Below are 17,565 nucleotides of genomic sequence, written 5' to 3' on the forward strand. Positions count from 1 at the left end.
ATTCAGTTTACATTTTACAGTACTGCTCTTCACAAGATTAAATTATTTTATCTTTAAAAATATAGATGGTGATAATTAGACGACAATCCGATTTTGAAGATTAAAATCGATCGAACCATATCTTCAATTTGGGCCCTTTTTTAATTTATTAGAGTTACAGTTATATTCCCAATCTAATTTTCTCCATTTCCTTTTAAATTTAGGTAATTAGGCGCCAATTTTTTTTGTGGGGTTCATTTATCCTTTTTTTTTTTTTTTGCACATAACAATGAAAATTAATTTTCATACAATAATTATTATTTTGATATATATTATTTCTCGATTAATATAGTTAACTCAATTAAAATTAAATTATGTTTGTTTCAAATAAATATCTATTATTTTGATGGAAAATATATTTTCTCAAATAATATTTTTCTTATATATAAATAATGTTTTTGAACAAATGATATATATATATATATATATGTATATTCCTGCAATTTGTTTTCTTCCCACCCACAATAATAATTTTCCCTCTCAAGAATTTGAAATAAAAATAATTATTTCAATTTTGGAAAGAAATCAATTCAAATTTGAATTTTGAAATTTAAAATTTTATTAGGATACCCTAAATTGGTGGAAATTAAGTATAAGAATGGAAACAAATCAATTATTTTGATTTTAGAAATAAATAAATCCAAAAAATAAGTAATCTCAGAATTTTAATTGTGAAATTCAAAATTTAAAGAAGAATATGGAAGGAATTATAATAGGGACATAATTGTAACTCTAAAAAATTGAAAAAAATCAGCCTAACTCAATAAAATGGTTCAACCAATTTTAATCTTCTCAACCAAATGTAGTCTAGACAATTGTTGTCTACTTAACTTTATTGTAAACATATTTATATCAAAAGTACTATCAAAACATATTCATGTACGTGAAGAAAGGACTTCTCGAATTTAATTTTGTTTATAGTCTCGGTATATATTTTCGTAAAGGAACAAGCAAGCATACTCAATTCTAGGGGTGTTCGCGGTTTGGTTTGGTGCAGTTTGGCACTAAAATCAAATCAAACCATAAAATACAGTTTGATAATTTTTTGAAATCAAATCAAATTATATTAATATTAAAATCAAATCAAACCAAAATTAATGCGGTTTGGTGTGGTTTGGTTTGCGGTTTGTTTATATTTTTTTATTTTTTTTTGTTTTAAAGTAATAAAGAAAAACTTCTAATTTTTTATAGAAGCTGACTCCTCATATGTGGTGAATCTGCTTAGTCGTAAATCGGAGGACGTTCCTTGGCGTTTTGTGGCTCATTGGAAGCGCACTCTTCGGTTGCTTTCTACTTTTCAGTTGCAAGTTACTCATATTTTCCGTGAGGGTAACGTGGTGGCGGATATAGTGGCAAATAATAATAGGGAAGAAGGGTGGTGGCCCTATGGTATTGATGAGATCAAGAATGCTTCGGCTAGAGATATGGCATGTCACAGTTACGTCCGCGTCAAGTAGCGAGTTGTTGATGTTCGGATTGCTGTTGTTGCTGGGTTTTCTCGCGGGAGGGACGGGGTCCGGTTCTGGCAGCGTGGGTGCTGCGTGGAGACAGGCTGCGCTGCTGGGTTTTATCGTGGGAGGGACAGGAGTGATGGCAGCGCGGGTGCTGATTGGAAACATGCTGCGCGGGAGGTGCAACAAGGGTGCTGGGCTGCTCATGTTGGAGCAGAGGCGATGGGTTTTCTTTAGCATGGTTCTGTTGCGTTTTACTGCTCTTTGGGCTAGGGAGAGACCGGGGTGCTTGGGGGCAATGGTTAGGTCGGCGTCCTTGAAGTGCCCTTTCCGATCTCCGGCCTTTTTTGCCTTTGTTGGTTTTACGGGCACTCTTTTTCTTTTTTTAAGGTTTTAATGAGGCCCGGCCTTTAGTTTACTTCTTTGTGCGCCTCTCAAGGGTTAACTTCTTTTTCTTCCTTTTTTATATCAATCGCAATTTCATCGTAATAAAGAAAAACTTCTAGGGTATTAAAAAATAATAAAAATAAAATATCACTGAAAATAATAATAATACTTAATAAAGCCAAAACACATTAAGAACTATTCTAAGACATAAATGAAATGACTCTATGTGTCTTTTAAGAATATAATAGTACCCTTTAATTGCAAAAAAATAAGAAATTGTATAAACTTCACATCTTCAACTTCTATGACAGAACCAACAATCCAACATGAATATCGTATGAAAATAAAGATATAATAAATAATACATATAAAGAGTAATATTACTACACATTCTTTGCATCTTTCTTTTTTAACGTAGAGAAACGTAACTATGTACATAAGTGTGCAACAAATAACTAAATTAATAATAATAATAATAATAATAATATATTATTATTATTATTATTATTATTATTATTATTATTATTATTATTATTATTATTATTATTACTTTAAATATATTATGGTTTACGATTTGTTTGGTCCATAATTTTAAAAAATAAAACCTAAATCATAAATCATATTTTTTTAAATATATAAATCAAATCATATTTTTCACATAGTAAACCAAACCAAACAACACAAATACAATTTGGTTTGATTTAGTTTACTGTTTAAACTAAATTATGAAAACTCCTACTCAATTCAACAAACTTATGGTATTTTAATAAAAGTAACTAAGTTTTACATGTTATTAAATTTGTGCCTATTTTTATACTTTCGGAAAGCAAAATTACTAAAATTTTGCCTCGGTAATCTATGTATTTTACAGAAATTCTACAAATCCCAACGGTAAAACTGTATTGCAAAAAATTTATTACCTACTTATTGTAGACAAGCATAACGTGTTCATCATTGATGTGATAATTTTAATTACAAAAGAGAATTAATAAATCATATTCTAATTAGAATTATTTTACTCTACTTACAATTTCCACATCAATAGTGAGCACATTATGCTTGCCCACGGTGGATAGGTGATTGTTTCTATATTGCAAAACATAATCAATCGCCTACCCACCGTGGACAAGTATAATGTGTCATCATTGATATGACAATTTTAATTGAAAAAAAAATAACAAATCTTATTCTAATTTAAATTATTTAACTCTATTTACAATTGTCGTTAATAGTGGGCACGTTATGCTTGTCCAAACAGAAACGATCACCTACCCACAATGGACAAGCATAACGTGCCCACTATTGATGTGATAATTTTCATTAGGAAAGATGATTAACAAATCTTACTCTAATTAAAATTATTTTACTCTACATACAATTGCAACATCAATGGTGGGCACGTTATACTTGTCCACAATGGGTAGGTGATCGTTTCCGTATTACAAAACAAAATCGATCACCTATCTACTGTGGGCACTGATGTGATGATTTTAATTAAAAAGGATAATCAACAAATCTTACTCTGTTTAAAATGATTTTACTCTACTTACAATTGCCACATCAATGGTGTACACGTTATGCTTGTCCAGGGTGGACAGGTGATCGTTTCAGTATTGCAAAATAGAATCGATCACCTACCTACCGTGGACAAGCATAACATGCCCATCATTGATGTGACAATTTTAATTATAAAAGAGAATTAACAAATCTTACTCTAATTGAAATTATTTTACTCTACTTACAATTGCTACATCAGTAGTAGTCACGTTATGCTTGTCCATGATGGATATGTGATCGTTTTTGTATTGCAAAATAAAATTGATTACCTGCTCATCGTGAGCAAGTATAACGTGTCCACCATTAATGCTATCTAATTTTAATTTGTTCAAAAAACAATATGCATACAAATTAGAATCCTAAGTTCCTAACTAATTTTTAGAATAAAATTGTGTTAGTGATTTTGCCAACAAAAGATAATTAGAAAAGTTTGTTAAATGATGTCCACCTCTTTATCTGTGAAGCCAAAAATATCTCATTCGACGTCAAGGAGAAATCGGATTCTACCATCTTCCTTAAATTGACTAAGTATGGTCCTGTCTTGACTACTAACGTATGATAACAATATATCTATCAACGACAAATTAACGAAGATTTTATGCTGATATATTCCACAATTTAAATGAATATTCGAATTTGAAATATTTTTTAAAAATTATTATTAAAACTAATAGTTGCAGGAAGTTTACTGTATATTTTGATTTCATTGTAAAATAATTTCAATATATGAAATTATGCTCATTAAATCTAACTCAATTTAGTTTTTCTTAAATAAATTTTTATGTGCTAAGTAAATCTATGATTTTTGGGAATTTATTAGATATAGAAAATAAATGTGTTTAGACATGTAAGTATAGTTTTTGTAACACCCCGATAACTTAGATTTATTTTATAAGTTTAATTAATGGTATTTTCTTGTATAGCTTATTATTATTATTATTATTATTATTATTATTATTATTATTATTATTATTATTATTATTATTATTATTATTATTATTATTAATGATTCCTATTAGAATTAGAACTCCTTTTATCATCTTTATTCTTTATCTTAGTAGGAGATATACATAGAAAATAATTTTTCATATTTATCAAAAGCTCTTTAGAAACTAGTATAAATATGAGATCTATTTTCAAACTCTAAAACAGACGGACACTTCTCCCTTGGGACTTTCATAGAACGTTGTCCATCCAACGGTGAAAGCTGAGCGGGATACAGTTCAGAAGATCTGAGTTGGAGTCAGATTTTCGCAGGAAATCAAGTTCTGACAGTTTCGGGAGAACGGCCATAACTTCCTCCACAGAACTCCGATTCAAGCGAAACAGGCGGCCACGGAAAGCTCTCTCGAAGACGAAGAAGTAGTATTTCTGGGCAAAATATGATTTGAGGACGTTTAAGGCTTCAAACGAAGGCTTGAAGCTGACTGGTCTGTTCAGCTGCGATTTTTGACGAATTCTTCTGAATTCTTCAGTTGCGGCGCTATTAAGACCTTCATTCCGGATTTTAGTTAATTGCCTTCGACTTTAAGGTGAGGGATTATATGCTTGTGGTTATATTCATGTATGTTTTTATATGCTCTTAGTTCATGTTTGATTATACTTGCTCAACCATGTAGAAATACATGTTCAGAATATCAGTCATGTTGAAATACATGTTCAGCCATGTAGAAATACATGTTCAGAAATTTAGCCATGTTGAAATACATGTTCAGGGGTTCTCAGTTCGCCCATCAGATTATCAGTATATGTGTATGATAATGTGAATTATTTGCATGTTTAAGCGTATATGGATATATGCATGGTTTCTCACTGAGTATATTTTCAATATGCTCACCCCTTATCTTCTCAGTTTTGCAGTTTTGCAGTTCTAGAGTCGAGGTGGCCATGGAAGTCGAGAATGACTAGAGATTTAGTATTTCCATAGAAATTTAAGTTGAAACATGTTACTTTTTAGTTTATCATTTTATTTCATGTTACTACTTTAGTTTTGACAAGTTGATTTTAAATTGGTTTAAACTTTTATAATTCAAGAAATTTTATTTTATCTATTAATTTTTCAAAGATTTTATATTGAAAAGTTTATGAAAATTGGGGTGTTACAATTTTACACTTTTACTATCATTAATATTAGCCACTATATTTTTATTTAATTACAAGAAAATTTCAACATAAAATTTTTTATTCCATTTAAAGGTACTTTTTGATGAAAATATAAGGTTAAAAGATCAAAGTGTTATGTGAACCCTACAACTATAAATGGAAGTGGAAACGATATCACGGGCGAATCGAAATGGCAAATGTGAAAACGATATCGCGACCGGATGAAGTATTTGTTTAAATACGTACTCCTAAAATTTAAAAAAATTCTGTCTCCTCTCTCATCTTTTTTGAATAAATCTATTTTTTAATTCTTTTTATTAATTTTATTTTTAACTTTTCATAATATCAAATTTTATATTTTTTTAATATTCAATTCAAATATATTTAGTTAAAATTATTTTTATTATATTTATAATTATAATAATTAAATTAAAATTAATTTTATATAAATATAAAAAGTGTTAATATATAGTAGCCACTTTCCTTTAAAACTATTTTCATTTGCATTATATATGGTGCAAACGCTACTTTCTTTATCATTATTACATATCAATATACTATCATGTTGTAAAAGTAGCTTGATCCTTAAAATATTACTCCCTCCGTTCACAATTTAAAGCCCTACTTCCCCTTAAATTTTTGTCCACAAATTAAAGCCCTATTCTGCTTTTTGTATCTTTTTACCCTCCCTCTTTATTTAAAATTACTACCATTTGCCACTAATGGACCCACCTTACAACACCTTTATTATTTTTATATACTCCCTCCGTCCACTAATTGTTGGCCTACTTTTCTTTTTGGTCCGTCCACTAAAAAATGTCCTACCCATTTATAGTAAGTTTTTATAATTTTTTAATTGGTGGGTCCCAATAACCACTACATTTTTTCTCCACTCAACTAATAAACAATACACTTTGTGGGTCCCTTTCTCCACTCAACTAATAAACAATATATTTTGTGGGTCCCTTTCTCCACTCACTACACTTTTTCTTAAAATCCGTGTTTTGCCTTCTAGGCCAATAATTAGTGGACGGAGGGAGTACTATATTTATTACACTTTATCACTAGTGGACCCACCACACAACACCTTTAACACTTTAGTCAACTACTTTATCACTTTAGTCAACTACCCTTTTATTTCATCCACATCACCATTTTTAGCTTTCTTAGTCTTCGTGCCCACATCAAAGTGGGGCTTTAAATTGTGGACGGAGGGAGTACTAGTTAGTACAAAAAATTCTGACAGAAAACCCGAAATTCACTATGAATATTTTGATTTATTTTATATAAAAAAATAACTTTTTAACTCTTATAAAATAAGGAGAGCTTCTCCCTTACAAACCGGTACTCTGCAAATCATGGAAGAGAAGAATCAGAACCCAATGAATCTATTCCAGCAGCTGATGGATGAAGGCTACCTTCTTCCCATACTAACCGCGCTAATCTTCCTCTCTCTCTCCTCTCTCTCTCTCAAACTTGTCTCCAAATCCACAACTACAACTCTACCGGGCCCTCCGAAACTGCCCATCATCGGCAACCTCCACCAGCTGGGCAAGCACCCCCACCTCTCTCTCTTCTCTCTAGCCCGGAAATACGGCCCGCTCTTCCACCTCCAGCTCGGCGAGATCTCCACCGTCGTCCTCTCATCAGCGGCCGCGGCTAAGGAAGCCATGAAAACCCACGACCTCGCCCTCGCGACCCGACCCGAGATCTTCGCCGCCAAAGCCCTCTTCTACAACTGCACCGACATCGCCTTCGCCCCCTACGGCCCCCATTGGAGAAACGTCAGGAAGCTCTGCACGCTCCAGCTGCTCAGCGCCAAGAGGGTCCAATCGTTTGCCTTCGTTAGGGAGGAAGAGGCTTCTAGACTCGCCGCCCGCGTGTCGGGCTCCGCCGCCGCCGTTGTCGACTTGTCGAAGCTGCTCAATCTGTACGCCAACGACGTCCTCTGCCGCATCGTTTTCGGCAAGGATTTCTCCGGCGGCGGAGGAGAGTATGAGAAGTTTGGGTTTAAAGAGATGCTTGATGAGTATCAAGAATTGCTTGGAGGGTTTTCCATGGGAGATTTCTTCCCATCGATGGAGTTTTTGCACAAGCTGACGGGGCATAGGGCTAGAGTTGATCTAGCTTTCCAGCGTTTTGATAAGCTTTTTAGTGATGTGATTGAGGAGAGGGAGAGGATGAGTTGCAGAGAAGGGCAAAACAGGGATTTTGTGGATATTTTGCTTGAGTTGCAGAAGAATGGAGATGGTGAGATTCCTCTCAACATGGATAATGTCAAAGCTATCCTCTTGGTAAGTACTTATGATACTATTTTCGTATTTGTTTTCAGGATTTATAGTTTCATGGATATATAATTTGGTGATTGAAATTAAGTACAGAATATGATACTATAAAAACAAAATCCCTCACTTGTACTGATGTTTTAAGAGGACTGAGAGGTTAAATTTATGTCTCACATCTTTATGATAGATATGTAGTCTTCACTTGACTGATTCCTGTCCAACTTGATAGTGCTCCTTTAGTCTAAATGACGAGATTTAATAACATATAATGTTACTAATTTTAATGTAGTTTTACATTTGAGTAAAAAAATTGTAATTTCTCCCCTATAATCGTGTCAGTTAGATATAATTAAGCAAGAAAATAATGGGGAATGAGTTTGCAGGACATGTTTGCAGCAGGAACAGACACAACATTCATAAGCTTGGACTGGAGCATGACAGAGCTGCTAACCCATCCCAAAATCCTCCAAAAGGTCCAGTCCGAGGTCAGAAACGTAGTCGGAGCAAAACAGTTGGTGTCTGAAGCCCATCTCCCTCACCTCCACTACATGAAAGCCCTCATCAAAGAAGTCTGGAGATTGCACCCCCCCGCGCCGGTCCTTCTCCCGCGTGAATCCATGGCCGAAATCGCCATCAACGGCCACACCATCCCTGCTAAAACGCGCGTCTTCATCAACGCGTGGGCCGTAGGCAGGGACCCCGAGTGCTGGGAGAATCCAGACGAGTTTGAGCCAGAGAGATTCTTGAATTCGGAGATCGATTTTAGGGGCCAAGATTTCGAGCTGATCCCGTTCGGAGCGGGAAGAAGAAGCTGCCCTGCGATAACGTTCGGGGCGGCAACTGTGGAGATGGGATTGGCGCAGCTTCTTCACAGTTTTGATTGGGAGCTGCCGCCGCGGGTTCAGCCCCATCATCTTGACATGACCGAAGTTTTCGGCATCACAATGCACCGGAAATCGCCTCTCCTCGTCGTTGCCAAACCGCATTTTTCTGAATTCCACAACTCACATACCTGACTAATACTTAATGCTAGAAGCTACCTCCGACAAATTCGACAAGTTCACATAGTAAGTCATGATTACAAATTAAGAAGGGGTGTTAAATGAGCTAGATAATTTAAATCTTGATCCTTTTGAGTACTAGTTCATATTTAGTATTGATTAGATTAAGAGTCAGATTCATAAGTGGAGCATCTTAAAAGTCTCATGCATTAGGTTATTAATATCAAGTATCTCAAGAATCACCCATTACACATTATAAATAGTTTTGCTCTCATTTGTAATATAATCAAGTAAAACAAAGTAGAATATATGAGTGTGCTGTAGCAACTCAAGCAAAACTCTATTTCAATAAAATTTTCCCTAAAATTTTCCTATCATAGCTTCCACGAAACCAACAATGTTATTTAAAATAGTTACACAAAAAGACTGTTTATTGCTGTCATTTATTTTTGTGAATTGAATGGATAAAAATTGAACATGAAACAATAAATATGGCTTAATGCGTCGTATTTGTGGAGAACAATGAAACAATAGTTACACAAAATGGCTGTTTATTGCTGTCGTCGCCACTTGTTCGTCAACACCGTCCACCAGCATTGCACGTACGGCTCACCACATAACAGCCGCATACATTGCTCACCTTCGCAGCCTATCCATCAATCATTTGTTTTCTTTCGAATTCTTATGGGTGGTTTTTCTTTCATCGAATAGAATTGACTTTTTGTTTATATATGAATGTCTAGTACTAGTGTTCTTCACTCTTGGTTCGATGAATCGTGCATGTCTGAATATGAAGAATTTTTGTATAGTATTGCCAATAAATGATTTTTTTTTGTTTGTCAACAAAAGAAACCTCATGTTATGCTTGTCAAGAGCATATTTCTTCCAACGGTGGATAATTGAAAGTTGGACTACCTCTATAACTTTCCAAAACTTCACCATAGGTGGATAATTGAAAGTTGGAACAACGACCAACTTCCTAGGTGTGAACACCAACGTCCACCACCTAATCCCTCGAGAAATAAGAACCAAATAAAGAAAGAGTTTACAACTCTTTTACAATGTACGCTCAATAGTGCATTCCTCACATGAAACACCTCTTTTGCTAGAATAAAAAGAAATGTACAGTATCAAGAACAGACGTCAAGTCCAGGGAGACCTATAGTAGGTACATAATAATTCTCGACTACATGGCGAGATCAGTTTGGCACGAAATTTCCCCAACCATCTTGAACGAGAAAATAGTATGGTCTCCTTATATAGTCTTCACGTCCTCAATCTTGTCTTGTAGCCCAAGTTAATTCTTTCCTAGCTTTGAATGAAAACAAGACTTCTAGTTGGATGAAGACTCAATCAATGAAGGCAGAGTTTATCTGTAATTATTCTCCAACAATACTTTATTATTAAATCAGCAGATAATAACTCGTACAAATCCATAAGAATCGCATAAAAATCCGCAAGTGTATGCTGTCAGCTGTCTCAAATGCAATTTAATACAATATAAAAGATATTGTAACTTGGGAAAGCTATATCTACGGATACTATCACATAATGACAATATAATAGGGTACAAAATTTTACTCTAACAAAAAGAATTTTGTATACTATTGTCAATAAATGAATTTCTCTTTTGTTTGTTACCATTGCCAACAAAAGAAACCTCATGTCATGCATATATGCTTGTCATATTCTTCGTTATCACTGACTCAACATCTTTGGTCACTCATAACCAATAATGTAAAAACTACAACTATAATTAAATGCATGCATAGATATTAAGCAAATTAAGAAAATAAGATTCTTCCTTGATTAATTTGATACGCAATTGTGATTCACATATTTGATCACAACATTCAACCATGAATTTGTCATGAGAATGATTGGCGAAAAAATGATATGTTGGAGAAAAAATCTAATCTTGCTAAAGGGAAAGAGAAGCTCGGCTGAGGAAATTGGGGATCGCATGTCCACCTTTTTAACTTCAAGGAAGACAGAATATTTCTAGCTCATGTTTAAAAGAAATCGCTGTTAAAACCGGGTACACGATCGAGATATTACAAAATATTTATTTTTGAGAAATTACGACTCAAAATAATTGAGAATATTACAAAGTAAATAATTTGAGAAATTACAACTCAAATAATTTGCTACAACTGAAATACACTGTATAAATAAATTATACTTATAAACAAAGTCGAGTCGAGATGAATCTCTTCCCGCAAGAAGATTATCGCCCCGGTAGTGCTCTTCGGTTTGGCGTATCTTCCCCAAAGGTAAAACGACTACGTCTCGTCGGATGTAGCACCACAATCCGGCGAGCTCCGGCGAACTAAATAGGATCAAGAACTGAGCACAAGTGTTTGCAGAGAGAGTTGTTTATAAATGGCAGAATGCAGGATTTTGTAGTGTTTTTCTGCATGCTCTCCATAGGCCTATTTATAGGCATGTGGTGAGTATGAATTCAATTCATTGAATTCAACTCCGGTGGCTGGAAGCTGTAAACGTTGAAGAGGTGGCCGGTGGGCGCAGCTATTGAAGAAAACTTAGCTGCAAAATTGAATACGCATGCAGAAGTCGTAGCAGGCGTGTTTCTGCTTCTGCACCTTCTGCTGCTGCTGACAACTGTTGCTGTGTGGGCTGGGTTGCTGCTGAAGTGGGCTGGGCTTGGGAATTAAATTCTGTTGGGCCAAAATAAATTCTGTTGGGCCAATAAATAAAAAGCCCAGTGGAGTTGGTCCAAAAAATAGTTTGGGCCCCAAAGCACCAATTGCCAAGATCCAAGTCCTTGGCCGCGGCCCGTACCCGACCCGCTCGTCCGGCGGCGGCGGCGTCGTCCGTCCGATCGATCGTCGGCGGCGGCGGCGCGCGTGTGTGTGTGCGCGCGAGGCTAGTACTTAGATCAAGCCCACTAGCAAGCCCACAAGTCAATTTATTAACTCCATGTGCTTTGCTATTCTTATACATGAAAAACATCTCTATGTTTTCCAATGTGGGATAGCATTTATTTTCCCTCTTCAACATCCAAACTTTGACATACAATATCTCACTCATCGGAAATCGGTTTTGAGACTTCAAGTATATCACGTTGATCTACTCGAGATGTAGATTAACATCCAATCATTATTTTAATTAAATAATAAATATTTAATTAAATAATAATTTCCAGATATGGCATTAAAACCATATTTCCAACAATCGCTACTTGGGAGAACTTTTATTTTACGTTTTATTCGCTGAAGCTTGTGCCAAACCTAACTGTATTGCCTTTTATTCAGTCGCAAATGAAATTTCCTTTCATCCTTCTATCTTACTTTCTCTCTCCATATCTCTCTAGATCTCTTTTCTTCACACAACATTACTCAAACATTAAAATACAAATTGTGGGTCAGCTACAAAATTTACAAATTAGATCTATAAATAAAGAATTATTATCCCTCGTAGTTAAAACTAGGAAGAAAAAAATAATAATTATATGTTAAAAGACACAGAATTGTTATTGTGCTGAATTTTTTGTTAGCTTATATTAAGCCAGACCTTATCGTATTTAATTTTTTTTTATTTTAATATTATAATGTAATTTAAATGCGATTGTGATTTTTTAGAAATATTTTTTATTTTTCTTTTCAAAATTCTTTTGTACGAATTTAAAAGATCACAAGTACTAATTTTTCCCCTGCGTGAATGATAATATAATTTGGAACACTAATACAAATTAATTAAGCTTTCCAAGTGAAAGAGTGTTTGATTCTATTAAAATTTAAAACGACACTTAATCAAAAAAAAAAACGACACGTAGAACGCCGAGGAAAGTAATGTGGGTACAACATATGTTTACTTTAGGCGATGAGGTTGGGCCATAATTGTGCCTGGAGGTAGTCGATGATGTTCTTCTCAATCTGAAAGGCCTTGGCCAACACATCAGGGTTAATCTTGGGGTCTGACCCGAACACGGCGTTACCAATGGTATTGAGGCCCGCACTCTAGCTGCCGAAGAAGGAAAATGCAACGGCGTTGGTCTTGCCGACGTTGAGCTGGAAGTGGATGAGGCCTTGTGGGAACACAAAGACGTCTCCGGGCTTCAAGTACTGGGCGAAGAGCTTGTTTCTCTGCGTAGGATTAGCAGGATTGGAAGTGACGAACCCAACGTACAGAGTGCCTTCCAATAAGAACAAAGCTTCGGGTTGGTGTGGGGTGGGTTGATGTTTAAACCCTCGAAAAGAAAATCCTTTGCAATCACCATGTTCGGATCCTTGCAGAACATCCCATTCACAAAAACTACATGTAAATGCAAACATATATTTATAAATTATTATTATAAGCGTAATATATATTAGTACAATATTATTTTACCATCAGAGATATTATCAGGAAGAGTAACGCAGAAATCTTGAAGAGGGCTTGGATCTGATGCATTCGCAATCGAAGCCCACCATAACATAACAACGATGGCACCCAAACAAAAATTCATCTTCGTTTTAGTATAATTTTATTCTATATATATATATGCAACTCACTCACGCAGCTTGTTTCTTTTTCTCTTCTTACCTTCTTAGCATGGGAAACACCCATTATAGAACAAAACACTAGCCTTCTATATTACTCATTAAGTTTACATCTTTAGATCTTCACGATCTAACTGTTGAAAATGGTTCATATGTCATATATATATATATATAGGGAAAGGATCATGTGCAAACTGATGAACAACGATGTTCATGTGCGAACCAATGAACAAATACATAATATACATGAACAAAAATGCATGAACAACGATGTTCATATAGAAACCATGAACAAATACATAAAATACATGAACATAAGCACATGAACAACGATGTTCATGACTAGGGATGGCAACGGGCCGGATCTGGACCGGGTCTGACCAATACCAGATCCAGATCCGTTTTCATATACTAGATCCAGATCCAGATCCAGATCCGCGGATCTGAAAATTTTGGATCCAGATCCAGATCCGCGGGTCCACGGGTCCAGATCCATGGATCTACTATTTTTAAATTAAATTAAAAAAATTTCACAAAATCAACAACATCTAATTTCCATCATGAAAAATATAACACAAAATACTTTTATCTAATTACTTTTAGTTTTTATTCTTTTGAATATAATTTATTTATTATTTTTAATTTAGTTAATATTATTAGTAAACTAAATAAAAAAAAATATATATATATATATATATATATAAAATAAAACGGATCCACGGGTCGGATCTGGGCCGGATCCGGATCTAAAATTTCAAGATCCAGATCCAGATCCGTTTTCAAAACTGAGATCCAGATCCAGATCCAGATCCGTCGGGTCCAAAAATTTGAGATCCAGATCCGTAAAACGGATCTGGATCCACGGATCTGGACCGGGTCCAAGATCCACTGCCATCCCTATTCATGACAGTAAGTCATGAACACCGTTGTTCATGTGACGCATGAACAGCGATGTTCATGACTTAATGTTGAACAATCATTGTTCATGTCCAAATAAAGGGCTGTGATTGATTCCCCATTCTCACGAAATAAAGGGGTGCGCTTAAATGAGATCATTTTTTTTCGTGAGACACTGAGACCCTTATTTTCCAATGAATAAGACATATATACTGATGAATAGCAAAATTTAAAAAATTAGTAATGAATAAGACATATATATTGATAAACAAGACAATATATACTGATGAATGCAATATATACTGATGAATAACGAAATTTAAAATATTTCGCTCCCTCCAGAATTCAAACCCTAAGAAAAAAAAAAATTGCGTCCTGTAGGTACAATATCAACCATATGATTGATAAAATAAACGCACGATATATATCGTGTCTAAGATTTCACTAAAAATAGGGGGTCTTATTGGTGGTTCTCCTATTTATATATATTTATATATATATATGTGTGTGTAATTAGAACACTCTCAATAATTACTTAAGGATATGTTATGTTTTAAAACTACTTTTACCCTTGTCATTTGTCAATTTTTTTACTATTATTCCCATGCAGAATATTCAGATATAAATGCATTTTGAGACTCTCAAAGACATTTAAGTTACTAGCCTGACCAATCAGCTGCTCTGAATCAAATTCCTTGCTTTGAATATGAAAGTCAAGGCTGTTAGTTCAATTTTCATTTTCGCCATAGCCAAAAATATTACTTAAACCTTGAACACAACTCTATACATATCTATGCAAGCAGCTTCAAAAATGTTGAATGCCGTCAATGTTACGAACCTGCTACTTTAGCTTCATATCTAAAGTCGCTTTGGATCCCAAATCCTGATATTTTTGAGTCATGCCCGTCACCCGTCACCCGTGTCCATATTGACCTCATTGTGTTAATAATACTTATTATAAAAATAATAATGAGTATTATATAATTTAATAAATCCTAATTAACCTTCATTACTACAAATTAAAGCTTAAAGACTTATTGATAACACTCATGTTTCTATAGTTTTTATGTTCATATGATGCCAATTTTATAGGAAATTGAGTGTTGGATGATTGTTTTGTGCTTATATTGCTTTATCTTGTGAAACATAATACATGCTCAAACTTTGAAGGAATTTACAGGAATATTGAGTTCGAATTTAGAAAATTGGTCTGAAATAGAAGTTGTAGTTCGTCTCGATTGGAGTTCGTGAGCGCAAACGGTTTGCAAATCCGAGTTCAAACAAGGAATATATGGCCGAAACAAGAAAGTCGTGCGCAGAAGCAAAACAACGGCGACTACGCGGCGATCACCGCGGCGACCGCCGCCAATAGGATTTTTGTGAAAACGGCGGCGCCCAGGCGGCGACCGCCGAGTAAACTGCCGAGTATACGGCGATGGCGGCACCCTTGTGGCAATCACCGTGGTGACCGCCGCACTGTGAAGAGATTTTGCAAAGGCCGTGGTGACCGCCGCGTGTCCGGGATTTGATTATTATATGAGTTTTTCAGTGTTTTTTGAGCTCCGGACTGTATTTTTCTCATGTGCCTATATATAGGTCTTTTATTTGACCTATTTAGGGTTCCACACTTTAGTTTTAAGTTCTATATATAGCTTTTAGCTTTCATTATTTTCCAGTTTTTAGAGCTTGGATTGGATTTCTGCAAGGATTGAAGATTCAAGATTGCTACAATCGTTTTTACTCAGAGTTTTTATTTAATTCAGTTCTTTCAATTGCTGTTTTTTTTAATTATGTTTATGATTTCTTTTGCTATGTCTGGCTAGTTCCTTAATCTGAACCTAGGGTTTGTACATAGTTGATTGAATATGTGTGCTTAATTTAATGATATCAATTTGCCCTCCAACTCGTGATTCATAATTCCTGGTGCTTGTTTACTTGTGAATTATCTGATCAATAGTTTACATGTCTAGCTGTTCAGTTTGAGTTTTGAATGTTATAATTGTTCAGCTGATTCAAGAATGCAGAATGTAGTGTTAGCCTTGAGTCTTGAATGCGATAAGTGAAGCTATAGGAAGCTATTCTTTGTGTGTTGTTGGGAGTTAATTTATTCCTTTGAGTCTTGAATGCGATAAGAGATTTATTAATCTACGTTCATAGGTGTTCGTTAGAGAAGCTTATGAATAGTGTTGTGATCTTTCATCAACGCTGGATTAAATTGGTAATTGAATTAATAAATTGAATGCATGTGTTCGTTAAAAGCCAGGCGAATCAACCACACTGAATACTATGGCTACTGTTGAACAAGTTCGTGCTCTGAAGGAGCAGCTGCAGAAATTACTGGATGCTCAACAGCACCTGGAGGATCAGAAGCAGTCTCCAATCGATGAGGCATTCATTCCCCAATATCAGTATCAAGAGCCTCCCATAGTCAATGCAAACAATTTTGAGTTGAGGACTGGACTAATTATTATGGTGCAGCAGAACCAGTATGGAAGGAATGCTGTGGAAGATCCCAAAGCGCATCTGGCGCAATTTCTGGAGCTGTATAGCACGGTGAAGATGAATGGAGTATCGGATGGCATTATCCGTCTTCGTCTTTTCCCTTTCTCACTGTGAGATAAAGCAAAGTCGTGGTACCATATGCTGCAACTGGGAACGAATCCTACATGGGAGGATGTAGTGCACCTGTTCCTACGCAAGTTTTCTCCTCCTGGCCTCACCCTGAAGTTGAAGATGGATATTGTGTAGTTCCAGGAGTTCGAGGGAGAAACACTGGCGGAAACGTGGGAAAGATACCAAGAGAAGCTAAGAAAGTGTCTGTCTCATGGTTTTGATGAAGACGTGCACTTGTAGTCATGTTCTACAATGCTTGCGGGGAACGCACAAGGATGTTTATGGACACAGCTGCGGGTGGTTCTCTGCTCAAGAAAGGAAGCTCTGAGGCGATGGACATCATCGAGACTATGGCTGCCACGAGTTATCAATGGCCATCAGAAATAGTTCAGTTGAAGATGGTGGCAGCTGTTTCCAGTTCTGATCCTATGGCATTGATTTCTACTCAGCTAGCAGAGCTGAATGCGAAAATCGCTGCTTTGACTGTTGACAATCCTAATGTAGTAGCCCGCTCTTTTAATTATGATTAAAATTAGTAAATGCAATTTTTATAAATGAATCCAGTTTATGGTCCTGATTTTTTTTTATATCAGAAACGGAGTTATTATTTTAGCTTTATACTTTTATAACGTATAAAAAAAAAAAAAAAAAAACGCGACGGATTATTGAGCCATTCAATAATTATTATTTCCAAGTTGTAACTGACTTAGCAAAGTCATGTTATTTATTA

The 17,565-nt window shown here is 35.2% G+C and overlaps 1 protein-coding gene and 1 pseudogene across 1 annotated transcript; one reads left to right on the plus strand and one right to left on the minus strand.

Annotated features, from left to right (window-relative positions):
• Positions 1–6,761: 6,761 nt before the first annotated feature.
• LOC131025716 (cytochrome P450 71AP13-like) lies at positions 6,762–9,170 on the plus strand. Its single transcript, XM_057955510.1, has 2 exons — positions 6,762–7,831; positions 8,206–9,170. Exons 1-2 carry the CDS (start codon positions 6,896–6,898, stop codon positions 8,836–8,838), a joined length of 1,569 nt encoding a protein of 522 aa, XP_057811493.1. The 5' UTR covers positions 6,762–6,895; the 3' UTR covers positions 8,839–9,170.
• A 3,398-nt stretch (positions 9,171–12,568) lies between these two features.
• On the minus strand, positions 12,569–13,444 carry LOC131025724 (germin-like protein subfamily 1 member 16; annotated as a pseudogene).
• Between the last annotated feature and the right edge of the window lie 4,121 nt (positions 13,445–17,565).

The sequence above is a fragment of the Salvia miltiorrhiza genome, chromosome 1 (genome assembly GCF_028751815.1).
Source record: "Salvia miltiorrhiza cultivar Shanhuang (shh) chromosome 1, IMPLAD_Smil_shh, whole genome shotgun sequence".
In the NCBI taxonomy this organism is placed as follows: Eukaryota; Viridiplantae; Streptophyta; class Magnoliopsida; order Lamiales; family Lamiaceae; genus Salvia; species Salvia miltiorrhiza.

Bases quoted from the DNA above. Each gene is read 5' to 3' on its own strand.
- LOC131025716 (XM_057955510.1), top strand. From the start codon at position 6,896: ATGGAAGAGAAGAATCAGAACCCAATGAATCTATTCCAGCAGCTGATG. The intron at 7,832-8,205 runs GTAAGTACTTAT...ATGAGTTTGCAG, and splicing joins ATGTCAAAGCTATCCTCTTG to GACATGTTTGCAGCAGGAAC.